This window comes from Nerophis ophidion, linkage group LG18, assembly GCF_033978795.1.
Source record: "Nerophis ophidion isolate RoL-2023_Sa linkage group LG18, RoL_Noph_v1.0, whole genome shotgun sequence".
NCBI lineage: Eukaryota > Metazoa > Chordata > Actinopteri > Syngnathiformes > Syngnathidae > Nerophis > Nerophis ophidion.
This window is the reverse complement of record NC_084628.1, coordinates 43603639-43617845: the sequence shown is the minus strand read 5'-3', so window position 1 is coordinate 43617845 and position 14207 is coordinate 43603639. Positions and strand designations below refer to the sequence as shown.

The following is a 14207-nucleotide window of genomic DNA, read 5'->3' as shown; positions in this document are numbered from 1 at the left end:
TGTTGCATAGTTTAGTGTATAGTTTAGTATATTGTTGTATAGTATAGTGTAGTGTTGTATAGTATAGTGTAGTGTTGTATAGTTTAGTGTATAGTTTAGTATATTGTTGTATAGTATAGTGTAGTGTTGTATAGTTTAGTGTATAGTTTAGTATATTGTTGTATAGTATAGTGTAGTGTTGTATAGTGTAGTGTTGTATAGTTTAGTGTATAGTTTAGTATATTGTTGTATAGTATAGTTTAGTGTTGTATAGTATAGTGTATAGTTTAGTATATTGTTGTATAGTATAGTGTAGTGTTGTATAGTATAGTGTAGTGTTGTATAGTTTAGTGTATAGTGATAAAAAAGCCTTGCCTGTACCGGAAGTAGCAGACGATGTGCGCGTGACGTCACGGGTTGTGGAGCTCCTCACATCTGAACATTGTTTACAATCATGGCCACCAGCAGCTAGAGCTATTCGGACCGAAAAAGCGACGATTTCCTCTTAAATTTGCGCGAGGATGAAAGATTCGTGGATGAAGAAAGTGAGAGTGAAGGACTAGAGGAAAAAAAAAAAAAAGGGCAGTGGGAGCAATTCAGATGTTATTAGACACATTTACTAGGATAATTCTGGAAAATCCCTTATCTGCCTTTTGTGTTACTAGTGTTTTAGTGAGATTATATGGTCGTACCTGTACAACCTGAAGGTCGGCCCCGCACCTTTCTTCAGCACCAGTCGACGGGTGGTGGCGATGCCTGTCTCTGCCCTTCGAAGCACGATCTTTCGAAATGATCGCTGCATAATACACAGTACTTTGTGTGTGTGTGGTCCAATCCAACCGTGTTCGCTTGACCGCTCTGTTCCATAGTAAAGCTTGACCGTCATCTTTCGGGAATGTAAACAATGAAACATCGGCTGCGTTTGTGTTGCTAAAGGCGTCCGCAATACACCGCTTCCCACCTACAGCTTTCTTCTTTGACGTCTCCATTATTCATTGAACAAATTGCAAAAGACTCGGCAACGCAGATGTCCAGAATACTGTGGAATTATGCGATGAAAACAGACGACTTATAGCTGGGAACGGTGCTGGAACAAAATGTCCTCTACAATGCGTGACGTTACTTGCACGCGTCATCATACCGAGACATTTTAGCAGGATAGTTTGGCGGGAAATTTAAAATTGCAATTTAGTAAACTAAAGCGGCCGTATTGGCATGTGTTGCAATGTTAATATTTCATCATTGATATATAAACTATCAGACTGTGTGGTCGCTAGTAGTGGCTTTCAGTAGGCCTTTAATACTGCCTTGTGTCGAATGTTTTGTCTAGAAAGTTCTACAGCTAGGGATTTTTTATTTATTCACTATTGTTTACAGCAGGGATGTGCTTACTTTTTGACTTGGGCTAGAAGAAATTCGGCCGGGGGCCCAAAGTTGACTGATGATGTATTAACAACGTGCGATACATGTAGGCCAGGGGTGTGCAAAGTGCGGCCCGGGGATTATTTTTTAACGGCCCTAAGCACATTTTAAAACTACGATTAAAAAACATAAAAAGTGGTATAAAAGAGAAAACAGGTGAAATGTAACAAGAAAATGTTACAATGTTTACTCTAATAACACAAAACTGCCATGTAGGCTGTTATTTTCTTTAAAAAAATAATAATCAATCAAAATAAATGTCACATAAAATGTTCCACTTTGAGATATTTTGGGGGGAAAATGTTGCATATTTTGAGTTTGCAATGTAAAAAACAAAGTTGTTTTTTTTCTAAAGAAGGACCTAATAATAACAAAAAAAAACATAAACAACAATAAAAGTTATTAAAGCTGCAAGCAGCGTTGGTCGGGTCCGCCTTTGGTTGCTGCGGCCGCTTCTCAAGCCCTGATCTTAGTCAGACTTACATAGAGGTTTTTGTTCCATGTCTCTACGACATTCCTAACAGACGTCACAAGCAGTTTTGCCTGGGTGTTTTCCTAGGGGGAGTTAGAGCCCAATTGTGATTTTTGGGGTTTGGTTTTTTATTAGATGGCAATTTTTACCAGTCCTGATGTGTGTGTAAAATTTGGTGAGTTTTGAAGCATGTTAAGGGGGTGAAATTACAGATCAGCGATTCTGGATGTTGTTGATAAATGGCTTTTGCTTTTCATAGTAGAGCTTTAACTTGCACTTTGAAGCATTTTAAGGGGGTCAAATTAGGGTGCGATGGTGCGGTATAATAAAGAATCATAATAATATAATAGTAATAAAACGTTACAGTTTCAATAAGGTCCTTGGCCTGCGGACCCTAATAATTGACGGATAGATCTGAAGTGGTCGCTAGTAGTGGCTTTCAGTAGGCCTTTAAAACTAAGGACATTTCTAGAAATCTTTGTTTTAATCTTGGCTAGTGGCAAATCATTTCCAGTGCCAAACCACAATGTATCCAGATTGGATCCAGATTTAGCCACAATGTAAATGTAACATGTACATTTATCTCATCATGTGTCGGACTGCGTGACAAATGTAAGACTCGTATCTGGTCAACGGACGCGTCGTCTTGCAGTGCCAGCGTCCCCAAGTGCATGTGGAGACCTGCACAGTGTGGTGGTGTGCACGCACTTTAGTACCAGAGTGCATGTTGAAACCTCCACAGTGTGGTGGTGTGCACGCACTTTAGTACCAGAGTGCATGTTGAAACCTCCACAGTGTGGTGGTGTGCACGCACTTTAGTACCAGAGTGCATGTTGAAACCTCCACAGTGTGGTGGTGTGCACGCACTTTAGTCCCAGAGTGCATGTTGAAACCTCCACAGTGTGGTGGTGTGCACGCACTTTAGTACCAGAGTGCATGTTGAAACCTCCACAGTGTGGTGGTGTGCACGCACTTTAGTCCCAGAGTGCATGTTGAAACCTCCACAGTGTGGTGGTGTGCACGCACTTTAGTACCAGAGTGCATGTTGAAACCTCCACAGTGTGGTGGTGTGCACGCACTTTAGTACCAGAGTGCATGTTGAAACCTCCACAGTGTGGTGGTGTGCACGCACTTTAGTAGCAAAGTGCATGTGGAGACCTCCACAGTGTGGTGGTGTGCACGCACTTTAGTACCAGAGTGCATGTTGAAACCTCCACAGTGTGGTGGTGTGCACGCACTTTAGTACCAGAGTGCATGTTGAAACCTCCACAGTGTGGTGGTGTGCACGCACTTTAGTACCAGAGTGCATGTTGAAACCTCCACAGTGTGGTGGTGTGCACGCACTTTAGTACCAGAGTGCATGTTGAAACCTCCACAGTGTGGTGGTGTGCTCGCACTTTAGTCCCAGAGTGCATGTTGAAACCTCCACAGTGTGGTGGTGTGCACGCACTTTAGTACCAGAGTGCATGTTGAAACCTCCACAGTGTGGTGGTGTGCACACACTTTAGTACCAGAGTGCATGTTGAAACCTCCACAGTGTGGTGGTGTGCACGCACTTTAGTAGCAGAGTGCATGTTGAAACCTCCACAGTGTGGTGGTGTGCACGCACTTTAGTAGCAGAGTGCATGTTGAGACCTCCACAGTGTGGTGGTGTGCACGCACTTTAGTAGCAGAGTGCATGTTGAGACCTCCACAGTGTGGTGGTGTGCACGCACTTTAGTAGCAGCTCCTTTCCTTCCTGTGTGCAAGGCTGAAGGGGACTGACTGCTGTGTCCATCTTCTACAACATCTCTTTAGGGTTCTTTCCTCTGTTTGCCCAACATGCAAGTGGAAGCACCAAAAAGTAAATGTAAAGAAGAAAAAAATAAAATCTAATATGAAAAATATAAAATATAAAATAAAGGAAATAACTAAAAAAAAAAATACTATTTTCATGTAAATTGAACATACAGTATTATTTCTGAGTGTCTTCAGAAAACAGCCTGTTATGATACCTTTTAATGGGAAAAATTAGTATAGTATATTGTTGTATAGTATAGTAGTGTTGCAAAACATACAAACCCCGTTTCCATATGAGTTGGGAAATTGTGTTAGATGTAAATATAAACAGAATACAATGATTTGCAAATCCTTTTCAACCCATATTCAGTTGAATATGCTACAAAGACAACATATTTGATGTTCAAACTCATAAACATTTCTTTTTTTGCAAATTATCATTAACTTTAGAATTTGATGCCAGCAACACGTGACAAAGAAGTTGGGAAAGGTGGCAATAAATACTGATAAAGTTGAGGAATGCTCATCAAACACTTATTTGGAACATCCCACAGGTGTGCAGGCTAATTGGGAACAGGTGGGTGCCATGATTGGGTATAAAAGCAGCTTCCATGAAGTGCTAAGTAATTCACAAACGAAGACGAGTTGAGGGTCACCAATTTGTAAGCAAATTGTTGAATAGTTTTAGAACAACATTTCTCAACGAGCTATTGCAAGGAATTTAGGGATTTTACCATCTATGGTCCGTAAAATCTTCCAAAAGTTCAGAGAATCTGGAGAAATCACTGCAAGTAAGCGATGATATTATGGACCTTTGATCCCTCAGGCGGTACTGCATCAAAAACTGACATCAATCTATCAATGTTAATTTAAATAGCCCCAAATCACAAATGTCTCAAAGGACTGCACAAATCATTACGACTACGACATCCTCGGAAGAACACACAAAAGGGCAAGGAAAACTCACATCAGTGTGTAAAGGATATCACCATGTGGACTCAGGAACGCTTCATAAAACCACTGTCAGTAACTACAGTTGGTCGCTACGTCTGTAAGTGCAAGTTAAAACTTTACTATGCAAAGCCAAACCCATTTATCAACAATATTCTGAAACGCCGCCGGCTTGGCTGGGCCCGAGCTCATCTAAGATGGACTGATTCAAAGTGGAAAGGTGGTCTGACGAGTCCACATTTCAAATTATATTTGGAAACAGAGGACGTGCTGTCCTCCAGAACAAAGAGGAACCATTCGGATTGTAATAGGTGCAAAGTGTAAAAGCCAGCATGTGTGATGGTATGGGGGTGCATTAGTGCCCAAGGCATGGGTAACTTACACATCTGTGAAGGCACCATTAATGCTGAATGGTCCATACAGGTTTTGGAACAACATATGTTGTCATCCAAGCAACGTTATCATGGACGCCCCCGCTTATTTCAGCTAGACAAGTGTTACACAAGCGTGGCTTCGTAAAAAAAGAGTGCGGGTACTTTCCTGGCCCGCCTGCAGTCCAGACCTGTCTCCCATGGAAAATGTGCGGCGCATTATGAAGCGTAAAATAGGACAGCGGAGACCCCGCACTGTTGAAGGACTGAAGCTCTACATAAAACAAAAATGGGAAATAATTCCACTTTCAAAGCTTCAACAATTAGTTTCTTCAGTTCCCAAACGTTTATTGAGTGTTGTTAAAAGAAAAGGTGATGTAACACAGTGGTGAACATGCCCTTCCCCAACTACTTTGGCACGTGTTGCAGCCATGAAATTCTAAGTTAATTATTATTTGCAAAAAAAAAATAACGTTTATGAGTTTGAACATCAAATATGTTGTCTTTGTAGCATATTCAACTGAATATGGCTTGAAAAGGATTTGCAAATCATTGTATTCTGTTTATATTTACATCTAACACAATTTCCCAACTCAAATGAAAACGGGGTTTGTATATATGTAGTATCTAGTAACATTCATAATAACATGTAATATACATGATGTAAGTATATGTGTAGTATCTAGTAACATTCATAATAACATGTAATATATACATGATGTAAGTATATATGTAGTATCTAGTAACATTCATAATAACGTGTAATATATACATGATGTAAGTATTTATTTCATGTAGCATTTATAATAACATTAATGTATTTTTATCATTTTAAGCAAACACGGTGCATTCATTTAAAAAACCCATAATTTTTCCCCTTTCATCACTGATGATTACTCACTGCAGAACTTATGAGAGCAAACAAACATAATAAAACATCACTTACTGTATGATGTCTGCTGTCATTATGATGCAGACTGTTAGCATGTTTATATATTCCCATGTAGATGAATAATGACTCATTAGGGGCGGGATGACCAGGCGTCTTTTCGTGTCGTCCTCGCCAGTTTCGGGTTCGAAAAAAGAGAATCATTTCGCCACAACTAGTGTGTGTGTGACAATCATGGGTACTTTAACTTTAAATAGCTGTCAAAGTGTACCAACTTGTCAGAATACATCCTCAGACTTCTCCTGTCCAGGTGAAAGGCATGATTTATAATCTACAATAAACTTACAGGGAGCAGGGAAGCGAGGAAACAGCAGACCACTCAGCGATGTAAACATAGGGACACAGGAAGTGATCACAGCATAGTTGGCCTGCGTTAGCGCTTATAATAACAAAATCACTACTACTTGGTTAATATTCAAGTCATCAAATGTAAATTAGTATAGTTGGCGCTTTTTGAATGCTTATTTTTTGGCTTTTATGGGCGGAATAGAGGAGCTCCCATTGGCTCTGCTGTAAGCGGATTTTTATTTATGTTTATTTAATATTTAGAATGCATAAAAAAAAATCAATCCGTCATAGTAAATTCACAATCATAATGATTGTGAACGATAGGCAAAATTCCCCAAAATAGTCAAGCTGCATTTTATTTGTATTTTATTTTCATTTTATTTAGTTAAGAAATATATGCATCATTGAATTTGTTTTTTTAGCACATCATAATTATAAGTACATTAATTATTTACTCCATTCATATGTAGTATATTTGGTTAGTACTTATTTTTCTAAGTCAATAATAACTAAATAAACTAATATTTGTATTAACACATGTTTTTATAGCATTTGACAAGGTTGTAAACTGTAAATATGTTCAATGTAATTATGGACTAAGATTACAAAGTAAGATGACTAATTCACTGGTAATTAAGTGGGCCTCGGGCCCCTCTGTTTTGTCGGGCTCCGAGGTCAAACAGGTTGACAATCCTCGCTTTAAAATGTTCTAGATTGGTAGATTTGTAGAATGGAATGTACAAAAAACTAAATTGTGTGGAAAAAAAATAGAAATCAAATGAAAATTAAAGCTGCAAGCAGCGTTGGACGGGACCGACTTTTGCTGGTGATTCCTGCCTTTACCCGTTCAACATATCTTTACCTGCACATTACCTACCTTCCCTGCATCCTGGGGTCACACTGGTGCTCCTTTTTTTCACACATACATGCTGGTGCTTCCTGCCATCACCCAGACAACATATCTTTACCTGCACATTACTTACCTTCTCTGTATCCTGGTGTCAAACTGGTGCCTCCTTTTTTCACCCAGTCAACATCTTTACCCGCACATTACCTACCTTCTCTGCATTGTGTGGTCACGCTGGTGCTTCCTGCTTTTAAGCGGCCATCTTGAGACGGCAGCAGCGCAGCCGTTCTTTGAAGGCTCGCAAAATCAAAACCGGAGCATTTACAAAAACTATTTTCTGAACTTTTAATCAGAAGGGTTCAATTTCTCTCCTGTAGTAGTTTGAAGCCGACACAACAAGCGCGCTCAGAGGAGATAATGTTTGAAAAAAGGTGACAGGTTTTTAAAAAAAGTTTTGTCTTGAAGGGGTAATTGCCAACTTCCTGTTGATTTTTGCTGAAGGATGTCAATGAATGAAATGTAGCTCTAAGTGAGACCTACATAAAGGTTTTTGTTTCATGTCTCTACAACATTCCTACCAGAAGTTACAAGCAGTTTTGTATGTGTTTTCTTCCCAAGAGCATTTTTGTCTGTTTTATTCCTAGGGGGCGCTAGAGCTCAATTTAGAGTTTTGGGGTTTGGTTTTTTGATTAGATCGCAATTTTCACCAGTCCTGATGTGTGTGTCCAGTTAGGTGAGTTTTGAAGCATTTTAAGGGGGGTCAAATTATAGCTCAAAGAGGCAAAAATTATATTTTTTACAAAACTTTTGTTTTGAAGGGGTTTTTGCCAACTTCCTGTTGATTTTTGCTGAAGGATGTAAGTGTATGGAATCTAGGTCTAAGTGAGACCTACACAGAGGTTTTTGTTTCATGTCTCTACGACATTCCTAGCGGAGGTTACAAGCAGTTTTGTCTGTTTTTTCCTAGGGGGCGCTAGAGTGCAATTTTGAGTTTTGGGTTTTGGTTTTTTGATTACATCGCAATGTTCGCCAGTGCTGATGTGTGTGTAACATTTGGTGAGTTTTGAAGCATGTTTAGGGGGTCAAATTACAGCTCAAAGAAGCGGCGGTATAATAATAATAATAAAATTTTAGAACTACAATAGGGTCCTCTGTCCCAAAGGGACATTCGGTCCCTAACTAGATGAGGCAATTACTGGAGGAATGCTCCAATTCTGAAGTTGAAGTGAAATGCTGACGGAATGTAATCGGATGTAAGAATAGTTTGAAATGTTGGAGTTGTTTGAATTTCCAGGAAAAACGGAATTTGGTTTGGAACTTGGGAAAGTGTTGGTTGGAGGAGTGGAATGTGTTGATGTTGGAATGGTTTGAGAAAAAAATGGACAATGCATTTTTGAATGAGGAAAATGTCTCTGAAAACTGGGAATTCTTGGAAATCCCGGATTTCGAACCTGCAACCCTCAAGTTGCTGGCACGGCTACTCTACCAACCGAGCTATGCTAGAAAACAGTTTTCTAAACTGGACTTTCAATGGAAGCAGGAGGTAATAAAGTAAGATCTCCTTGGAGACAGAGAGACTTTTAAAACTGAAGAAAGATAAAGAAGACTTCTATAAACAAGTTATCGATGCTTTTGATCAGAAGGAGCTGCACATGGACTTCCTTTATAAGTAAAGGTAAGACCATAATAACGTTTTTTTTTTAATTAAATGTGCTTTTCATGATGGTATCCTTACATCACACTCAAATTTATAAGCGCAGGTCTAAATTTACCGCATGCCTTTGGTAAGAGGTTTTAAATGAATTAGCGCCCCGGCGGCAATTCACGGAAATACGGTATAAGTCAATTATTATCAATTATATATTTATATAGCGCTTTTCTCTAGTGACTCAAAGCGCTTAACATAGTGACACCCAATGTCTAAGTTACATTTAAAGCAGTGTGGGTGGCACTGGGAGCAGGTGGGTAAAGTGTCTTGCCCAAGGACACAACGGCAGTGACTAGGATGGCGGAAGCGGGAATCGAACCTGCAACCCCCAAGTTGCTGGCACGGCCGCTCTACCAACCGAGCTATGCCGCCAATCTAAAGTGATTGTTGTGAAAAATGAAAAGAAAGTTGCAAAGTTGCCATGGCTGACTTTCTGTGACGACGTAAGAAAGTGAAAGTGAAAGTGAAAGTGCAGTCATCACACAAGCTTTCATTTTCTGCATCCAAGACGCGCAAGGAGGCGGGGGGGTTGGGGGGGGGGGGAGATTACTGGAGAGCCTGGTGCATCTGTCTCCTTCCTTTTTATTTATTCTCCTTGTTTGTTTTTTTTTGTTGTTTTTTTTTTTTTATTCATCTCCACCGCCTCCCCCTCCTCCTTCTCCTCCATCTTCAACACACTTTTGCTTTGCCCTCTTTCAATTCCTCTCCCCCTCCCCACCCCTCCTCTGCCTCCCCGGGGAAAAGAGATTCTGCCTGCTGCTCGTTAGCGCTCCCAGCCAATCTGCATTTTTAATTAGTAGTTATTGCTTCTGCTTAATATTCAAGTGCTACCCCGGGCCAAATGGGAATCCTTACAAAAAAAAAGAAAAAAGTGAGAGAGCGGAGGAGAAGAGAAAGCGGCGGTGTATTGTGTTTCACTGCGGGACAAAAGCCACCGTCCCCCCCCACCCACACCCACCCTGCCGCCCCCTCAGGGATGGATTTGGGGGCGGAGGGCTTGGAGGATGGGTCTCAAGTACAATCCAAAGGGGTGACATATTTTCACACCCGCCCTCCATTTGCGCTACTTTATAATCTTTTTATCTCATTTGCTTCTTTTTTTATCTCCTGAGTCCTGACCTACCTATCTCCTTTTCCTGCTCTCACCCCAGTTTTTTTTTTCTTTTAAAGCGCTGCAACTTCTCCTCCAGCGAGGTGAAGCCGCCGCAGACCGACAAGCTTTCGCGTCCTTCCCTCTCCTCCCCCCTTGGAAAATAGGCAAGGATTTGACTGGAGGAAACATGAAAGAGGCTTATAGCGGTCGGCTTTGAACCTCTCCGACGGGGGAAAAAAAAAATAAAGACGGAAAATATAGAACGTTTCCCCCCCCTCCTCAATTTGGAGATTGTCTCTCCAATTTTGATTAATGCAACAACAAAAAAAGGCCTCATTTGTCAAAGCAGGCTGAGTCAGTAGCTCATTTGCATAAAGCATTCGTTTGCCACGTTCTGCTAATTAGCAATTTGCAGCTTAATTGGAAAGTGTCTCTTCGCTTAGGAGACAAAGCTATCCACGTATAAAAATATCAGCAGATGTACGCCTCCTCCTCGACACAACATGCCTGCTCACCAAGTCTGGCCGGGTCTTGACAGTTTTGAAGTGAAGTAAAGTTAAAGTACCAATGATTGTGTGTGGCGAAATTATTTATATTTATATAGCGCTTTTCTCTAGTGCAGGGGTCACCAACCTTTTTGAAACCAAGAGCTACTTCTTGGGTACTGATTAATGCCAAGGGCTACCAGTTTGATACACACTTAAATAAACTGCCAGAAATAGCCAATTTGCTCAATTTACCTTTAATAAATAAATCTATGTGTATATATGTGTATATATGTATATATGTATATATATGTATATATGTGTATATATGTATATATATATATATAATCTTGATTGGATTATCCAGAGAATAGTGCTCGATACCGTGGTAGAGCGCAATATGTAGGTGTGGGAAAAATCACAAGACTACTTCATCTCTACAGAACTGTTTCATGAGGGGTTCCCTCAATCATCAAGAGATTCTCCCTTCCCGCCGTTCTTTTGAGGCTTGACTAACCGCACTTTCTGGGTCTGTGTTCCAGCGCCCGAGGAGCCCTCCTACTTCACCTGCCTGCAGTGTGAGAGCGTGCACGCCTCCGCCTGGGCGTTGTTACAACACGCCCAGCACACGCACTCCTTCAGCATCTACCTGGAGGAGGACGAGGACGACGTCAGAGACCCGCGCCACCTGAGCCAGGCCCTCACCTCCGCCTTCCAGCCGTCCGCCCTCCGTGTCGGTCGGCCCCGCCAGACGCACGTTGTCCTCGCCCCTTCCGACTTGCAGGCTCTGAACTTCTCCGAGCGGCTGCGGGAACTGGCCGAGGGCAACAATAACAGCAGCAACAACCCACTGGGAGATCTGATGCCGTCACCCTCTTCGTCCCCACCGGCAGCGTCCCCCTTCCCTCAAAACGGCGTCGTTCACTGCGAAATGTGTGACCACAGCTTCCAGTCTCAGCGAGCCCTCTCCGCCCACTACCGGACTCACGCCTGCGAGAGGCCGTACCACTGCGGCGTGTGCGGCCAGGCGTTCTCTCAGAGCGGCCAGCTGGCACGCCACATCAGGAACCACCACCGCGAGGCCGCAGGTGGAGGGGGCGGGTTTGAACCGGCGGACGTGGCGCTGACGGAGGGCGCCAGAGGGAGGTTTCAATCGCAGCCGGGAAAGGTGGCGATGGACATGAGAGCACAGGGTGCCTCAGAGTTGGACATGCCTAAGCACCCCGCCATTGCTTCCGCGCCGATGTTGCTGCCCTCGCAGGCCAGACCTGGGGACAGACCGCTGCTGAGGCTTTACCAGACCCACAGGGACGGCGGGGAAGAGGAGGCGGAGGGACAAGGGGAGCCCCGGCATGCCTCGCCCTGTGCCAGCCCCTCAGAGGGCTCCCTAGAAAGTGGCGAAACCGGGGGAAGTGGCGAGAGCGGTATCGCCAGCGGAAACTGCACACCCAAACGCCCCGAGATGAGCGAACGGGCGCGAGGCATTGGCGAGTGGGAGACGGAGCGGGCGGAGATCGCTGACTTCAGTTCGGCGAAGGTCAGCGAGGTGGTGCAGGAGTGGCAGAGAGAGAACGAGCGCAGGAGCGGCAGCGCCGGAGGAGGCGGCGCCGGCGTGACCTCCGGCTCCTCCGGCAAGAAGAAGAAAGACGAGGCCTGCGAGTACTGCGGCAAACAGTTCCGCAACAGCAGCAACCTGACCGTGCATCGCCGCAGCCACACCGGCGAGCGGCCGTACCGCTGCGGCCTCTGCAACTACGCCTGCGCGCAGAGCTCCAAGCTCACCCGCCACATGAAGACGCACGGCGCCCAGGGAGCCAAGGCGCCCTTTCTGTGCCAGCTCTGCGCCGTGCCGTTCACTGTGTACGCCACCTTGGAGAAGCACCTGAAGAAGGTGCACGGTTTGAGCCACGCCAGCGTAGGCGCCTACGCCCAGGCGAGTGCCGCCGACACTCTGGCTGCCATGAAGGCTGAGGAGGAGGCGGCGGCGGTAGTTGTAAAGATGGAGGAGGACGAAGCTAGTCTGGATCAGATGGAAATCCAGGGTGCAGTAAACATGGAGGAGGAAGGACATAGCCAGGAGGGGAGCAGAGGAAGTCCAAATCTGGTGGCCCTGACTCCTGCACCCTGAGACCTTCACAATAAACTCTGTACAGGACTGGAGTAGCCCTTCAAAATAAAACCTATTGAACTGACAAACCCGTAGAAAGTAGCAGAACTGGGGCAGAAAGTCATATGCAAAAAGCTGCAGGCTGAAAACAAAGTGCCTAGTTGAGACCGCAGAACAAAACAGTGACATTCAACCGGGGACAGTACCAGCACTGCTGCGGAACAGGAAGTGAGCTGTCACAGTCCACGCCAACACAGGAAACCCCCACCCCACACACACTGTCACGCTGCAAACGACTCGATGGAGCGACTCGTCTCTTCACTGGACCGGACAGGTGGCAACGACCACAGGCTGCGGTGGAGAGAAATGAACAATATGGTGGCGGATAGAAACAAAGAGGGTCTTCTCTTGTAACGACTTGGAATGAACGCGAACATTGTCTGTCTGCACTTTGTCAACCCCGGGGCTCTTTCTTTTATTTGATTTGATTTTAAGGCGCTTGTCACTTGAGGTCATGTTTACAGGGCTCGTGTCGGACGGACGTTCTCATGAATCCACAGGATGACTTTCTATGCATACCAACTGTACTCGGCCCGCCTATAACGTGTGAAACGGGTGTAAAATGATGTTTCTCTCGGGTGTCCTTTTATTTTGTCCGCCGTTGTTTACATTTGTGAAATGTCCAACCGCTCAAGAGACTTTGTGTATTTTTCTAATGCTTTGTCTAATTTATGAATGCAGCACCTTGATGGTTGGCTAGAAGAGCGGTGAGGCCCGCTTTGGTTGATTGGAGCACTTCAGAGAGTTTGAATGTTTTTGTGCGTCTTCTGCTTGTCCCGTCACCTTGTGTCCAAAGCATGACTTCCCCCCGCTCCGTGGGCTCGGTTTTGGGACCAAAACTCATCGAGTCCAGAGTGCCACCGACTCGTTTTTTTCGCTTCTCCATATCAGGGACACCAAAAGAAAGGTGTGTTGTGTAAAAGCAGTGTAACTGTTCAGGGATCAGGTCTTGTACATAGACTGACAATCGTTGCTGTTGTTCTTACTGTTGTTGTTATATTCCAACTAACTGCCTGTCGCTGTTACATCTTCTCCTGCTGATTGTCTCCTTTTTAGGCTCCACACTCCATCTTACAATCTTGTCCTGATGAGCCTTAATAAAGAGCTGAGGTGTATTAGTCTGTTTCCTCTTTTAGGCAAATTAAACCTACCTGAAGTCAAGTGTTTCTAAAAACTTCTTCAACCCCACAACATCTGAGATCGACTAGAATTTAGCTTTCGTCACAGATGCTGTTCATAACTTTTATGGTCTAGCTCCAGCCTATCTTGCCGATTGTATTGTACCATATGTCCCGGCAAGAAATCTGCGTTCAAAAGACTCCGGCTTATTAGTGATTCCTAGAGCCCAAAAAAAGTCTGCGGGCTATAGAGCGTTTTCCGTTCGGGCTCCAGTACTCTGGAATGCCCTCCCGGTAACAGTTCGAGATGCTACCTCAGTAGAAGCATTTAAGTCTCACCTTAAAACTCATCTGTATACTCTAGCCTTTAAATAGACCTCCTTTTTAGACCAGTTGATCTGCCGCTTCTTTTCTTTCTCCTATGTCCCCCGCTCCCTTGTGGAGGGGGTCCGGTCCGATGACCATGGATGAAGTACTGGCTGTACAGAGTCGAGACCCAGGATGACCGCTTGTCGGGACCCAGGATGGACCGCTCGCCTGTATCGGTTGGGGACATCTCTACGCTGCTGATCCGCCTC

The 14207-nt window shown here is 44.0% G+C and overlaps 1 protein-coding gene across 1 annotated transcript in view; it reads left to right on the top strand.

Moving 5' to 3' along the window:
* Positions 1–13626, top strand: part of znf296 (zinc finger protein 296) — a 29545-nt gene extending 15919 nt beyond the window's left edge. The window contains exon 3 of the mRNA XM_061878173.1: positions 10887–13626. Within this exon, the coding sequence (XP_061734157.1) occupies positions 10887–12472 (1586 nt within the window). The 3' untranslated portion in view covers positions 12473–13626. The remainder of the gene's footprint in view (positions 1–10886) is intronic.
* Positions 13627–14207: the final 581 nt, after the last annotated feature.